The following is a 12,427-nucleotide window of genomic DNA, read 5'->3' as shown; positions in this document are numbered from 1 at the left end:
AATGAATGTGATTTTTTTTGATATACATAATCAAATCAACTTATCAGTAGATTTATTTTTCATTGGGGATGTGACCTTTCTTGTTTTATTTATTTTTACTGTCTTATAAGCTAAAAACTGGCCAAAATTAAAAAAAAAGATGGTACATTTCAATACTATTTTATTGTAAAATGTTTTGCTTTGGGGACTACTCCTGGCTCTGTGCGCAGGCATCACTCCTGGTGTTTATGGGTCCATTTTGTGCTAGACTTTGGTCAGGCCTCCTGTGTGCAAGAAATTTGCTCAGCCTGTTGGGCTGTCTGGTCCTTTATTGACACCTGGGACCAAGGAGACGGGGATCACTCAAAGGGCCAGTGCTCATGCTTTGCCTGTGAGAGGCCTGGATTTGCTCCCTGAGCAATGCACTAGGTGTCAGGCCCAGAAACACGAAAGTAAAATAGAACAAGAATAGGACATTTATTTTTCCACTTGTTATTTGTGCAAGGGTTGAGAATCAGAACCTCCTATGTCTTACCTAATCTATAAAGAATGTTTTCTTTTTCTTGTTTTTAGAGGTCTTTCATAGTAAAACATTGCAAAACACGTGTCATATTTCTTGTTCTTACCATATAACGTTGTTTGTGATTTTTTTTCTTGACTGCCAAAATGTGGAAGGTTTTATAAAATTAGTTTCCCGGAACAATATGCTAAAAATGGAGCTTCTCAGTGACTTTATTATCTATGTTGCAAATTTGTATTATTTCAAGTATTAGGTTGTATTTTGGATTATAGTGCTTACAAGTAAACAGTTGTTTTGGTGCACTGTTTTGGAAAAAGAATACCCATGCTTTATCTCCTGATTTGAGGTCCCTTTAGTACTTCCCTCCATTTCTGTAGTTGTTGTACTCTGATGAATTTGTATGTTTTTGTTTCACCGTTGAACACTTCTATTACAGCTCTCTTAGGCTTAGCTGATGGAGCACACTCATTACTTTTTTTTTTTTTTTTTTTTTTTTTTTTTTTTTTTTTTTGCTATTTTGGGTCACACCCAGTGATGTTCAGGGGTTACTCCTAGCTCTGCACTCAAGAATTACTCCTGGCAGTGCTGGGGGGACCATATGGGATGCTGGGGATCAAACCCAGGTCGACTGTGTGCAAGGCAAACGCCCTACCTGCTGTACTATAGCTCTGCCCCCACATTCCTTATGCCTAGTTTTGTTCGTCCACAGGAATTTGAGCTCAAGTCCTTCTGTGCTTTTCGGTGATTACTTGTTTATTTAAATATATATATACATACAAATATATATACACACATACGTATGTGTGGGTGTGTATATGTGTGTGTGTGTATATACACACACACACACACACATATATATATAGGCGCATATGCTGCCCGAGCCCTTTTTTGCTTCTGCCTATTTGGCATGTGTCACCCGCATCTCCCCTCTTGAGATGTGTACTTTCATGCTTTCATGCCTAATGCTGGGATATGTGTAGGATATGTGTAAATATAAACCCTATTTACCCTTGGAGAAGCCCGGGTTCTCTCTTAAACACGTTACTCTCCACTCTCTTCCACTTTCCCTCCTTTCCTTCAAAACCTCCAAATAAAAACTGTGTCATTTCAAATATATAATATATATATATCATGTTTATAGGAAGATGAAAAGCCTTGCAATAATTTTCAGACTTGAGGATGTTGTCTGTTTCTCTGCTTATCCGTGTTTTTTTATTTTTAAATAGCTCTCAAAATTTATAGTTTAATTCACAAATGCTTTTTATTTTCAATTTGTTTTGCTGTGCTCTTCGTCTTTTTTGGGGGGGTGGGGGCACACCTGGCAGTGTCAGGGGTTACTCCTTGCGATGCTGAGGGGACCATAGGAGGTGACATGAATCGGACCTGGGCCAGCTGTGTGCAAGGCAAGCGCCCTTTTGGCTGTGCTACCTCTCTGACCTTGTATTGTCTTTTGTGATGGTTTTTTTCGAGGTCAGCATTGGCACTACTGGGGGTTACTCCTGGCGGGGGTTGGGGGACCATGTAGTGCTGGCCTCGAGTCCCCGCCTCTATGTTTGGAAAGGAACCCTTTAGCCCTCTTCAGCTTCAGCTCTGGGTCTCTTCCATCACATGCACGCCTTCTTGGATGCTGTTGATAACCCCTCAGACAGGCGAAAGCCATTTTCCGCATGAGAACCATGCAGAACTCTGCCAGGCAGCAGTCACCAGCGTCGGGCCTGGATGCTTATTGCTGGCATTCCAGTCATGCTTGAGTCAACATCAAGCGGTTTTTGGTCTCCTGTTCCGCAGCGGACCCGCGGAGCCTCAGTTCTCAGACCCTCCTGTCTCCTGAATGGGAGACATAACCGAGCCTCTTCCTGTCGAACATTTTCCCCTTTCATCTCTGTTAGAGAGCCAGCAGCTGTGACGTGTACCAACTGGCCTGTCCCTGACATTATCACAGATAATTCGTGTTGGGAGTCATTTCCTTTCCCATCGTCATAACCCTACGGGGAGCACGATCGATGGTTACGATCGATGGGCACGCACCCCACCCCGGTCTCAAAAAAGCACCGCTTATTCAATTTACAACAGCGGGGCACCCTGTAATATATGCATTAGCACCTCGACACCGGGGCCACAGTTGGTGTTAATTAAGCCACATCCCAAGTGTGAGCCGGCAGCAGTGCACGCTGACGTCAGTGTGTTAACTTTAGCCCTGAGCGTTGGAACAGGAGGCTGACAACAGCCGTGGCATGGGCTGCGAACTGAGACCTCAAGGACCATCTTCCCCGGCCTCCCCTCCCCCGTGGCACTGTTGCTGTGATTGATCCCTGCTGTGCTGTAGCTGGGCGCCTGCGTGCGTGGGTGCGTGCGTGTGTGTGCGCGCGCGCGCGCGCTCCCTATCCTGCCAACGTGGGTGCCGCTCTAAGAACTAGGAAACTGAGGAAGGGTGTGTACCTTGTGCAGTGTGGATGAGGCAGGGGAAGTGGGGAGAGATTTCAGGCAGGAAGAAGAAAGTGAGATGAGTAGATACTAGCAGGGGTACCCAGATTTGGGAGTCCCCAGGTCCCCCGAACGGTCTGGGCAGTGCATTCCCTCAGGAGGTTGCCGGCACGTAGAGGACAGTGGGAATGGACAGCGGCCCTCAGCAGTGTGGGCAAAGCAATCCAAGGGTCCAAGCACAGGTTTGTGTCTTGCTTGGAAAGATTGTTACAGCAGTTTAGAACCTGGTTGTTTTTTGCCTCACTCCCTTTTTTCATTTTTTTTGATTTTTGGTCTCACCCAGCAATGCTCAGGGGTTACTCAGGAATCACTCCTGGCGGTGCTCTGGGGACCATACTGGATGCTGGGGATTGAGCAGCAAGTGCCTTAACTGGTCTGGCCCCTTAGAGCCTGTGTGTCCTGCAGTAAGCTCCTTACCTTCCCTGAAGCTCCGTTCTCCCTTTCCTGGAGCTTGGGAAAGCCTTGCTGAGCTAGTTGGTTTCTTAATTGATTTTTTTGTTGTTGTTGTTTTATGCCACACCTGATTGTCAGGGCTTACTCCTGCTTCTCTGCTTGGGGAACTGTATGTGTGAGCAGGGATTGAATCCCAGGGCGGCTGTGTGTGCGAGGCAACCGCCTTCTCTCCGACTCTGCGGGTTCAGGCCCTGTACAAGGAGTGGTGAGCCGTGCAGGTGTGGGCGTGGGAAAGCCGTTCCTGTCTGGCGGTGTCCCCGCTGCTCTTCCTTTCCTTTGTCACACAGTCAGGGGCAAGGCAGAGATGCGCTGCTTTTCTCTATTGCAAGGATTTGGCAGAGCATAATGGGGGACTGGGAGGAAGGGATGGAGTAGCCCCAGTGTCCTGGTGTGTGTGTGTGTGTGGGTGGGTGGGTGGGGCTGCTTTTGGCCCTGTGACCCTTGGTCATAATCTGCACAGGATTAATCAGTCAGTCGTGCCCCAAGTTCACCCTGCATGGAGGCTACTCAGATCGCTGCATGGCCTCTGGCCTTGAGGCTGTTGCCACCAGGCTGGGGTGCTTGGTTGTGCGTGGTTGTGTGTGGCGTCCCACCTTCTGTCTTTCCTGATACAGGGCCCACCCACCTTTCCCAGGCTCTGCAGTGTGACTCCTTCCCTCTCATGTTCTGTAAGATGGGCCAAGAGAGCGGGGGTGGGGGTCCCCACAGCCCAGAGTGGCTCATGTGGCACTCTCACATGTTTGGTGGAGAAGGTGCAGGATACTTGGTCAGAGGGCATGCCCTTGCCCGACTGGAACGGGCCCTCTTTGTTCCTGGGCTGGGAGCAGCGGGAGGCTTGGCCGCTGCCCAGGAAACCCCCGTTGGAATCAACTCTGTGGTCAAAGGGAGCTGTCTGGAGAGGGTGTGAGGGCCGGGGCGCAGGCTCTGTGTGTGGGTACCCGGCTGCCATCTCTGGCACTGTGTGGTCCCCTGAGCACCTTGAGCGGGGCCCCCAACCCCACAGGAGAAAGTAAATGTCTGGCCCCATCCCCAGATCCAGAGAAAGTAGTGGTAAGGGCCGAACCCCAAACCTGAAGAAGAGAAAGTATGCTATGGCCTTCTGGCTCATATTTCTTTCTGCAGTTTCCGTTTCCTGTGTCCAGCAAGGTCTTAGAAAGATACAGTGGGGTGTTTTGAGAGAGCTCATTCACGTAACTCAGTGCAGAATGTTGCTGTAATTAACCTATTTTTAAAAAAATGTTAATCTTTTACCCTGCCTAATTATAAATCAAACCATTGTAGACATGTGGAGGTGGGGGGGGGGGGGTTTGGGAAGTTGATTCTAGACTTAGTTTCAGGTATCATTGGGGAGGTCTTGGAATGCCAACCCCCTGCAGATAAGGGCCAGACCGAAGTCATCTGAAGCCCTTCCGCTTTCTCCATGAGCCCTCAGGTATAGGACAGGCTCAGAAACTCTGCTGGAGGACTGAAGGTGACAGGATTGGATTTAGAACAAAGCCTCTGCCTTTGGCTCTGTGTATGTGGCACACGGCCTTAGACAGTCCTAGCGACTCTTCCCCCGGCCTCTTTGCTTGTCGTGTCTTCTGTCAAATCTCAGGCTCCTGGTGGCTGAGCTAAGGATCTGTTGGGGCTACTCAGGCAGGTTTTATTTTTGTCTCTGTTCATTGTCAAGCTGTGTGTGTATTTTTAGACCCTGGGGAGTGGATGGGGTAGCAGGTGGCTGTCAGATTGCTGAAGATGGATGGATTCGATTACATAAAAGTGAAAACTTCTGAAAGATCCTAAAACTCAGGAGCTGACCACGTTTCTAAGGAGGGATCAGGGAGATAACCGCCAAGGGCTGTGCGCTTGTGGGCCCTTTCGGGCATGACCCATTTATTCCCTGAGCATCTCCAGGGATCAGAGGCCAGCCCTGAGCCAGGTAGCCCCTGAGTACCACTGGCTGTGGCCCCAAAAGAGGAAGAAAGAAAGAGTCTTGAGTGAGGACTACAGGAAATAGACAATCAGGAAGTAAAGCACATGCTTTCCAATGGAATCAAAATGCGCGAATCGGAGCCCCGGTGGCATCTCTGAAAAGTCGCCTGCTGTCAAATGCTGATGGCATTGGTGGAGCCACTGTGAAGAGTATCTTCCTGGAAAAGGTTTTTGTTTTCTGTCTCAGCAGCCCTAGAAACTTTCCAGCCCTCTTGGATTCTTGAGGGACTTGGTCCCAAAGAGAGCAGATCTTAGAAGAGCCGTTGTAATTCTCACCATTGCTCCCTTGTGGCTGCCTGCAGAATCATAGTGATTCTGGCAGTAGATACTCATCCCCATAAAACCAGGCAGGCTGGGGAGAACCCTGAGGTGTCACGGCACAGAACAGAATGCAGGGCGCACGGTGCTTGTTGGAGGAGGCCAGCCGCTTTGCCCCAACTGGAGGCAAGAGTCTTGGGGCTTGCCTTTCAGAACTGCACAAACATCAGCTCTTTCTGGCTTTTTTCTTTCGAGTTTTTTTTTTTTTTTTGGGCTGTTGGATAAGAAGTTGATGTAATATATTATATAATAAGGCAGTATACCACATCTAATCTTTCCTTCGTAAACATTTTGGTTTTATTGGTATGTTTTTGTTTTTGTCTGACCAGCGTTTCTAGACTGTTCCCTCCATGGGGTTGAGGCTGTTTGAGTGGGCCTATCCGAGTGGGGGGAGGTGCCTGGTACCCCCACCTCCAACCTCCTGCATTTGTTTTGAGGGACCTTTGTCTCTGCAGTGGGAACTGACTGTACCTTGCCTTGCCTCCTCTGTGCCTCCTCTGTGCCTGCTTCACAGTTGTCTGTGAGAACCCCGGTCCCAGGGAAGGCCTTCTGGCCCCAGCAGCTCTTCCTGGAATCCTTCCAGTAATTTACAGCTTTGGTTCCCAGTTGTGTGTCTGTCAAGAGATTTCCATTGGCACTCATGTGTCATTTTCAAGAACACTATCTGGTACTTTAGTTAACGACTTTTTCTCGAGTTCCTCAGAGGGTATGACTTTAGATCTATTTAATGAATTAACTTTGGGGGAGTTTTTGTTTTTCGGGCCACTGCTGGCAGTGCTCAGGACTTACTCCGGGCTCTCTGCTCAGGATTTACTCCTCCTGGTGGTTGGGGGACCATATGGGATGCTGGGGATCGAATTTGGGTTGGCCGTGTACAAGGGAGTGAGTGCTCTCCCTGCTGTACTATCCTTTTGGCCCTGATTCATTATTTCTCAAGTCTCCCATGGCTCAGGTGACCTGAGTGCACGCACAGCGCGTGCCGCGCGCCCCCCCCCCCCCCCCCATTCTGGGGATTCTTGGCACGACTGGCAGACAAATTGCTTCAGTTGCTCTGGCCCTGACCTAGGTGGTTTTTGGCCCTTGGGTGGTTTTTGACAAATACCTTGAAGATGGCAGCTTGAGCCCCAAAGCAGTGTCAGTTATCACTGCAGGCTCCTGGCCCATTGGACTCTCTCGCCTTCACCATGGCCTCTCCTCTGGTGGGTGTTGGGAGACTCGCCTTGTGTCTCTCTCCCATCTGCCCCATCGCTGCTGTCCCGCCGTCCTCACCTTCCTGTTCCTGCTCTGCCTCTTCCCCACAGCCAGCAGCTCCGACCACCAGGCAGAGCTGTCCTCTTGCTGCCCCGCTGAGTCTCCTCTCTTCCCGGCTGCTTGCTCTCCTACCTCTTGGGCTGGGCTTTGCAGTGAAATCCCCATGGGTGTCGGAAGTCAGAGAGTCCCTGAGCACTCTGCTTGGGTGAAGTCCGTGATTAAGGACAGGGAGGCCTTAGGCACGAGACCCGAAGCCCCCACATAGCTCATGGTCCTCAGCATCCTCAGAGCAGACAGACGCCTCAGGGCTGGCCAGGCCTCTGCTGGGAGCTGGTGTCTGGAAACCACTTTTAAGAATGGCATAAAAAAGGGTCGATGAAGAAAGGGAATTCCAAGTGATCTGCGCGCAGTATCAGGGCCTCGACTGGAGCCTTTAGGGTGTGTCTGTGACAGTCCTTCTGGATATACAATCCTTCTGTGCTTTGGGAACTGTAAAGTGAACCCTGAGACCCCCTGCAAACATCAGGAGAGAAGGGGGCAAAGATAATGACCCATTCGTCCTTCTCTGTGGAATATGGAAAAGTATCCAAAGGTCACAGAGCTGCCTTTGGCTCCATCCCACATGGCCCTGAGTTGAAGGTGGCTCGTCTGTCCCTGTGGCTGGGGAACACCAGGAGCCTTGTGCAAAGGAGCATCAGGGCACTTTGGGATTGTGGGAGGAAGGGATTTTTAGACAAGGGTTTCTCGGCCGTGGCGCCCCCAGACCATTTTGGGTGGGGTGGTCCCCGCACCGTACACGGCTCAGCGACCCCTTCAATACCAAGCGCACTGTGAGGAGGAGAGGCAGAACCATCTCCAGAACCGGTCCAGTGGAGCCAGCAGGGAAACTGGCCCTAGCCAGATACCATGGCTCTCAACCATTGTGGATCTGGACCTGGGTGAAGCGGGCGCCGGGTGCGTGGACATTCCAATCAGAAGAGCCACTTAAAAAAAATAATAATTTGGCTCTGTAAGCTCTTGCCTGCTCCAAGGGGCCCAGAATGTTCTTTCCCCTTTCCTCTTTGTTTCCTCACCCCGGGACTCTCAGAATGCCACCCCAATCTTGGCCTTTTTGTTTTCCCCAAAGCCTTGGCCGCATGGGAAGTGTCCCTGAGAGAAGTCACATAATAGAAGGCTTCCTGCGCCTGTCTTCACAGTGGCAGACTGACTGCCTGGCCGGGCTGGTGGTTCTGGGTGGGGAACCACTGCTCAGAGCCGACCTCATCCTCGTCCCGAGTGCCACGGAATGTTCCCTGTCCTTTCTCACCCTTACGCTTTTTCTTTCTCGTAAAAATCGAAGCCTATCGGGGCATGCTTCCTTCCCTGTACCCAGGCCAGGCCCGGCAGGATTTCTTTGTGCCCTCTCAGATTTGAAGCCAGAGTCCCCAAATGCGTGTTAATCGCTTGTATTGTCCAAGTTATACTTCGGGTGTTTGGAAATTAAGTTCTTGATTTTCTTCTGCGTCACCAAAACTTGATCACATATAATTATGTCAGTAGTTTCCTGTTTTTGAATTTCACTTGGTTTTTGTTGTTGTTGTTTTTTTTGGTTAGTGATTTGGTTTCTGGGTCATGCCTGTCAGTGCTTGGGGGCTGTGTAGTGCCGAGGGTTGATTGAACCCGGACCTCCTGCGTGCGGAGCATACTCAGCCCTTTGAGTCACCTCCTTGGCCACTGCACTTTTTCTTGTTAAATACCAGGTTCTCTGAGCATGTGAGATCCAGCTTGGCTTTGCTGTGCCTGATCCCTTCCTCCCCTGCCTGCTGGTCGTTACTTAACCTCCTCCTTTAACACCAGAACTTTCTTCAGGCGTGTGTTGTCATTTGAAACAGAATTTCTGTTTGTTTTGTCTCAGGGGGCAACATCCAGAGATTCTCAGGTTCTCAGGCAGGGCTCCAGGAACCATATGGGGTGCTGGGGATTGAACCCAGGTCTGCCACATACATGCAAAGCAAGCTCCCTCTCTGCTGTACTGTCTCCAGCCCCAACGTGAGATTTTCATTTGTTTTGATTCTAGTTTTGGACCACATCTGGTGATGCTCAGGGCTTACTCCCGTCTCTGCAACTCAGGACTCACTCCTGGTGGTGCTGGGGGGACCCTATAGGATACCCAGGATCCAATCCGGGTTGGCCATGTGCACGGCAAGCACCTGACCCACCGTACTACATGCTAGTTAATCCTAATTAATCTTTATTAAAAGTCTGGAATTTCTCTACCTCCAACCACCTTTCCACTGCTTAAGAGCCCTGTGAGCCACCGCACTTGGGTTGGAATGGCAGCTCATGGGCATTTGCATTTGGAGCAAATCCTGGACTGTGAGACGAATCAGAACACACGTCAAAGAAAGGCCCTTGGGCCGTGATTTTGTTTTCATCATCTGGGTTTTGCTCTACCTCATGGGGTCGGGGGCCTCTCCCCTCAGTACCCAGGGAACCATTTGGTGCTGGGGACCCAACCCAGGCTTCTCGCCGGCAAAGCATGCACCTCAGGCCCTCGGAGCTGCCTCCCTGCACTGTCTTCCCTGCACTGGGATCCTTGGATGGTGTGGTATTAGTTACCACCACCAGAAAAGCAAGTGGGGCCCGAGTAGGAAGACGGGCATTTGGGATGTTGAATGTCGGGCTTGAATTGTTGGATTCTTCCTTGTGGGAAACACGGGTGTGTGTGAGGCAAGCCTCTCTGCAGGGGCCTGGGCCGCTTATGTCCCTGATGTCATGTGGCTGCTTTGCTCTTTTTTTCCCTAGGTGCTAAGAGATGGCACTTGTGGGACTTAGCTCTGACTGAGACTCGGCGCGGCGGGCACTGGACGAGCCGACCGTGATCCCGGGCTCCGCGCTTGAAGAAGCCTCCACGTCCGGCCACTCGGGTCCAACGGCCACACCGCTCGGCTGGTCTTAATGATGGGTATTGGCAAGAACACTACAGCCAAGTCCATGGAGGCCGGGAGTTCCACGGAAGGCAAATACGAAGATGAAGCCAAGCACCCAACTTTCTTTACCCTTCCGGTAACAGTATTTCCTGTCTTCCTTTCCCCATGAAAGGAGGGGGGTGAGGAGAGAGGATTGGGGTTTTGGGATCACACTTCGTGGTGCTCAGAGGCTACTCCTGGTTCGTTGCTCCGGGGTCAGCTGGCGGCACTCGGGGGTACTATATGGCGCTGGGCATTGAGCCGGGTTCGGCTGCATGTGTGTAATGCATGCACCTTACCCATTGCGCTATCCCCAGCCTTCTGAGTTGCATTTTTCTTAAATCAGTTCCAGATTGGCTTTACTACTCAGGGTTTTTGTGCCAGTTAAGTTACCGGGAGAAAGGGCCGGAGTGATTATCTAGCAGTTAGAGCGTTTGCTTTGTGCATAACTGACCGGGGTTTGATCATCCAGAAATGATCCCTGAGTCCAGAGCCAGGAGTGACCCCTGAGCATCACTGGGAAAAACAGGTTCCTGGGAGAAGCAAAGGTTCTCCAGGAGATGTTCTCTGGGAAGTCTGAGGCGGACTCTTGCTCTTGGCCCGGCTCCCTGCAGTAGCACCTGAGGGGATTACCTTCTGGAGGGGAAGCGTGGCCCTGAACAGGTTCAAGCTGGCTCAGTGCTGACTCGCTCTGTGCTGAACCGTGACGTGGAGGATGTTGTAGGCTTAATTTTATCCCCAAGAGATATGTTCTTGTCAAATGACCCATTACTCAGCTGCAGACCTGCCCTTCAAGCAGGAAGGATGAATGAATTAGTGTTCAGAGAGTGTCCGAGCCGGGTGGGGGCGGTTCCGCCAGGATAGACGTCAATGGGGCTGATGAGGCTGATAGTACACCTGAATTGTTTTCAGTGCCAGTGTTCTTCCAGAGGTCGTCTCACGGCTGGAGGGTCTTAGAGCTATTACTTGACCTTTAAGAAAAGAAAGAAATCTCACATTTGCAAAATTGGCCTCAGTCTTCTTGTGACACCCCCCCCCCCCCAATTTCTTCCTGAGGCTTTGTTGTTTGGGGGCCACCCTGGCACTGCCCAGGTATTCGCTTTGGTCCCGTGCTCTGGGATCACTCCTGCGTTTGGTTCTGGAGTTGGGAGTCTTTGTAGGGAAAGGCTCCCCCACCCGCGGGTGACCAGCTGGGGGCTTCGCCGCGGTGTCTTCTATGCCCTGCCTTCCCTCGGCTCACCGAGGGTCTGTGAGTGGCACCTGCCTTCTTTCATCTCTGTGGATGTGAAATAACCGTGTCTCAGCTGTTGCTTCCCCTGCTTGCACTCAGAGCCTCCCAGCCCGTCTCCATTTTGCTTTCTGAAATGATTCTTCCTACCATTAGGAGGGATGGTGCCCCCCGCAGCAGTGCTCTGGGGGCCACTTACACAAGTGCTGGGCTTGGACTTGAGCCACGGCGAGTCATTCTTTTTTATTTTGGGGCCACACCTGGAGGTGCTCAGGGCTCACACCTGGCTGTGCACTCAGGTTCCCTCCTGGAGGGGCTTATGGAAGCATGTGGGGTGCCAGGGATCAGACCTGCGTGCCAGGCAAGGTCCCTCCCCACTGAACTATCTGCGGCCCCTGTCATTTCTTTCTTGCTGCTTTCTTGTCATTTGGGTATCCTTCTCTGCATTTTAAACAAGTACCCCTAATGGTGGTTTTTTTTTTTTTCTGTACAGTCATATATTGCAATTTTCTCCCTCCCTCCCTCCCTCCCTCCCTCCCTCTTTTTCTTACTTCATTGTGCTCAGGGCTTACTTCTGGCTCTGTGCTCAGGAATCACTCCTAGTGGGCTCAGGGGACCCTGTAGGGTACCAGTGATCAAAAATGGGTCGGCCACATGCAAGACAGGTATCCTGCCCACTGTACTGTTGCCCTGGCCCCTCAGATATATAACTATAATGTGTTCTTCTGGTTGGGGCAAAATTCCCCTTGCCCCCATGCTTTGCACTGTGATTTGTGTTTTCCTTTTCTGGATCCAGGACCGATCCAGAGTCTTACCGGGGTGAAAACAGCACTCAGGGGAGTGCGGAGCCCCTGACCCCGTGTTCGAGCTGTGAGCCTGGTGGGCCTGGGCCTCCTGCAGCTAGAGTAGCTGTCCATTAGTTTTTCTTTTTCTTTTTTTCTTTTTTTCTTTTTGGATCACACCCGATGATGCACAGGGGTTACTCCTGGCTCATGCACTCAGGAATTACTCCTGGCAGTGCTCGGGGGACCATATGGGATGCTGGGAATCAAACCCAGATCGGCCGTGCAAGGCAAACGCCCTACCCGCTGTACTATCACTCCAGCCCCTATTAATTTCTTACACATTCAGAAACTTGGCACTTTTTTGAGTCTTTGGATCATTGCTGGCAATGCCTGGCAGTGCTTGGGGGGGGGGGATCTAAAATGCCAATCCTGGACCCTGCATTGAGGGGGCAGAGGGGACTTGGGAGAGCCATAAAGACTGAGGGGC

At 51.0% G+C, this 12,427-nt stretch overlaps 1 protein-coding gene across 2 annotated transcripts in view; it reads left to right on the top strand.

The window, feature by feature from the left end:
- Window positions 1–12,427, top strand: part of SLC23A2 (solute carrier family 23 member 2) — a 103,704-nt gene that overhangs the window by 32,056 nt on the left and 59,221 nt on the right. For both annotated transcript variants that reach the window (XM_056122141.1, XM_056122142.1), the window contains exon 2: window positions 9,764–10,024. In XM_056122141.1, coding sequence (XP_055978116.1) covers window positions 9,917–10,024 — 108 coding nt within the window. In that variant the 5' untranslated portion in view covers window positions 9,764–9,916. The remainder of the gene's footprint in view (window positions 1–9,763; window positions 10,025–12,427) is intronic.

The sequence above is a fragment of the Sorex fumeus genome, unplaced genomic scaffold (assembly GCF_029834395.1).
Source record: "Sorex fumeus unplaced genomic scaffold, SorFum_2.1 ptg000044l, whole genome shotgun sequence".
In the NCBI taxonomy this organism is placed as follows: Eukaryota; Metazoa; Chordata; class Mammalia; order Eulipotyphla; family Soricidae; genus Sorex; species Sorex fumeus.
Note: the sequence above shows the minus strand (reverse complement) of the source record. Positions and strands in the feature narration are given on the sequence as shown.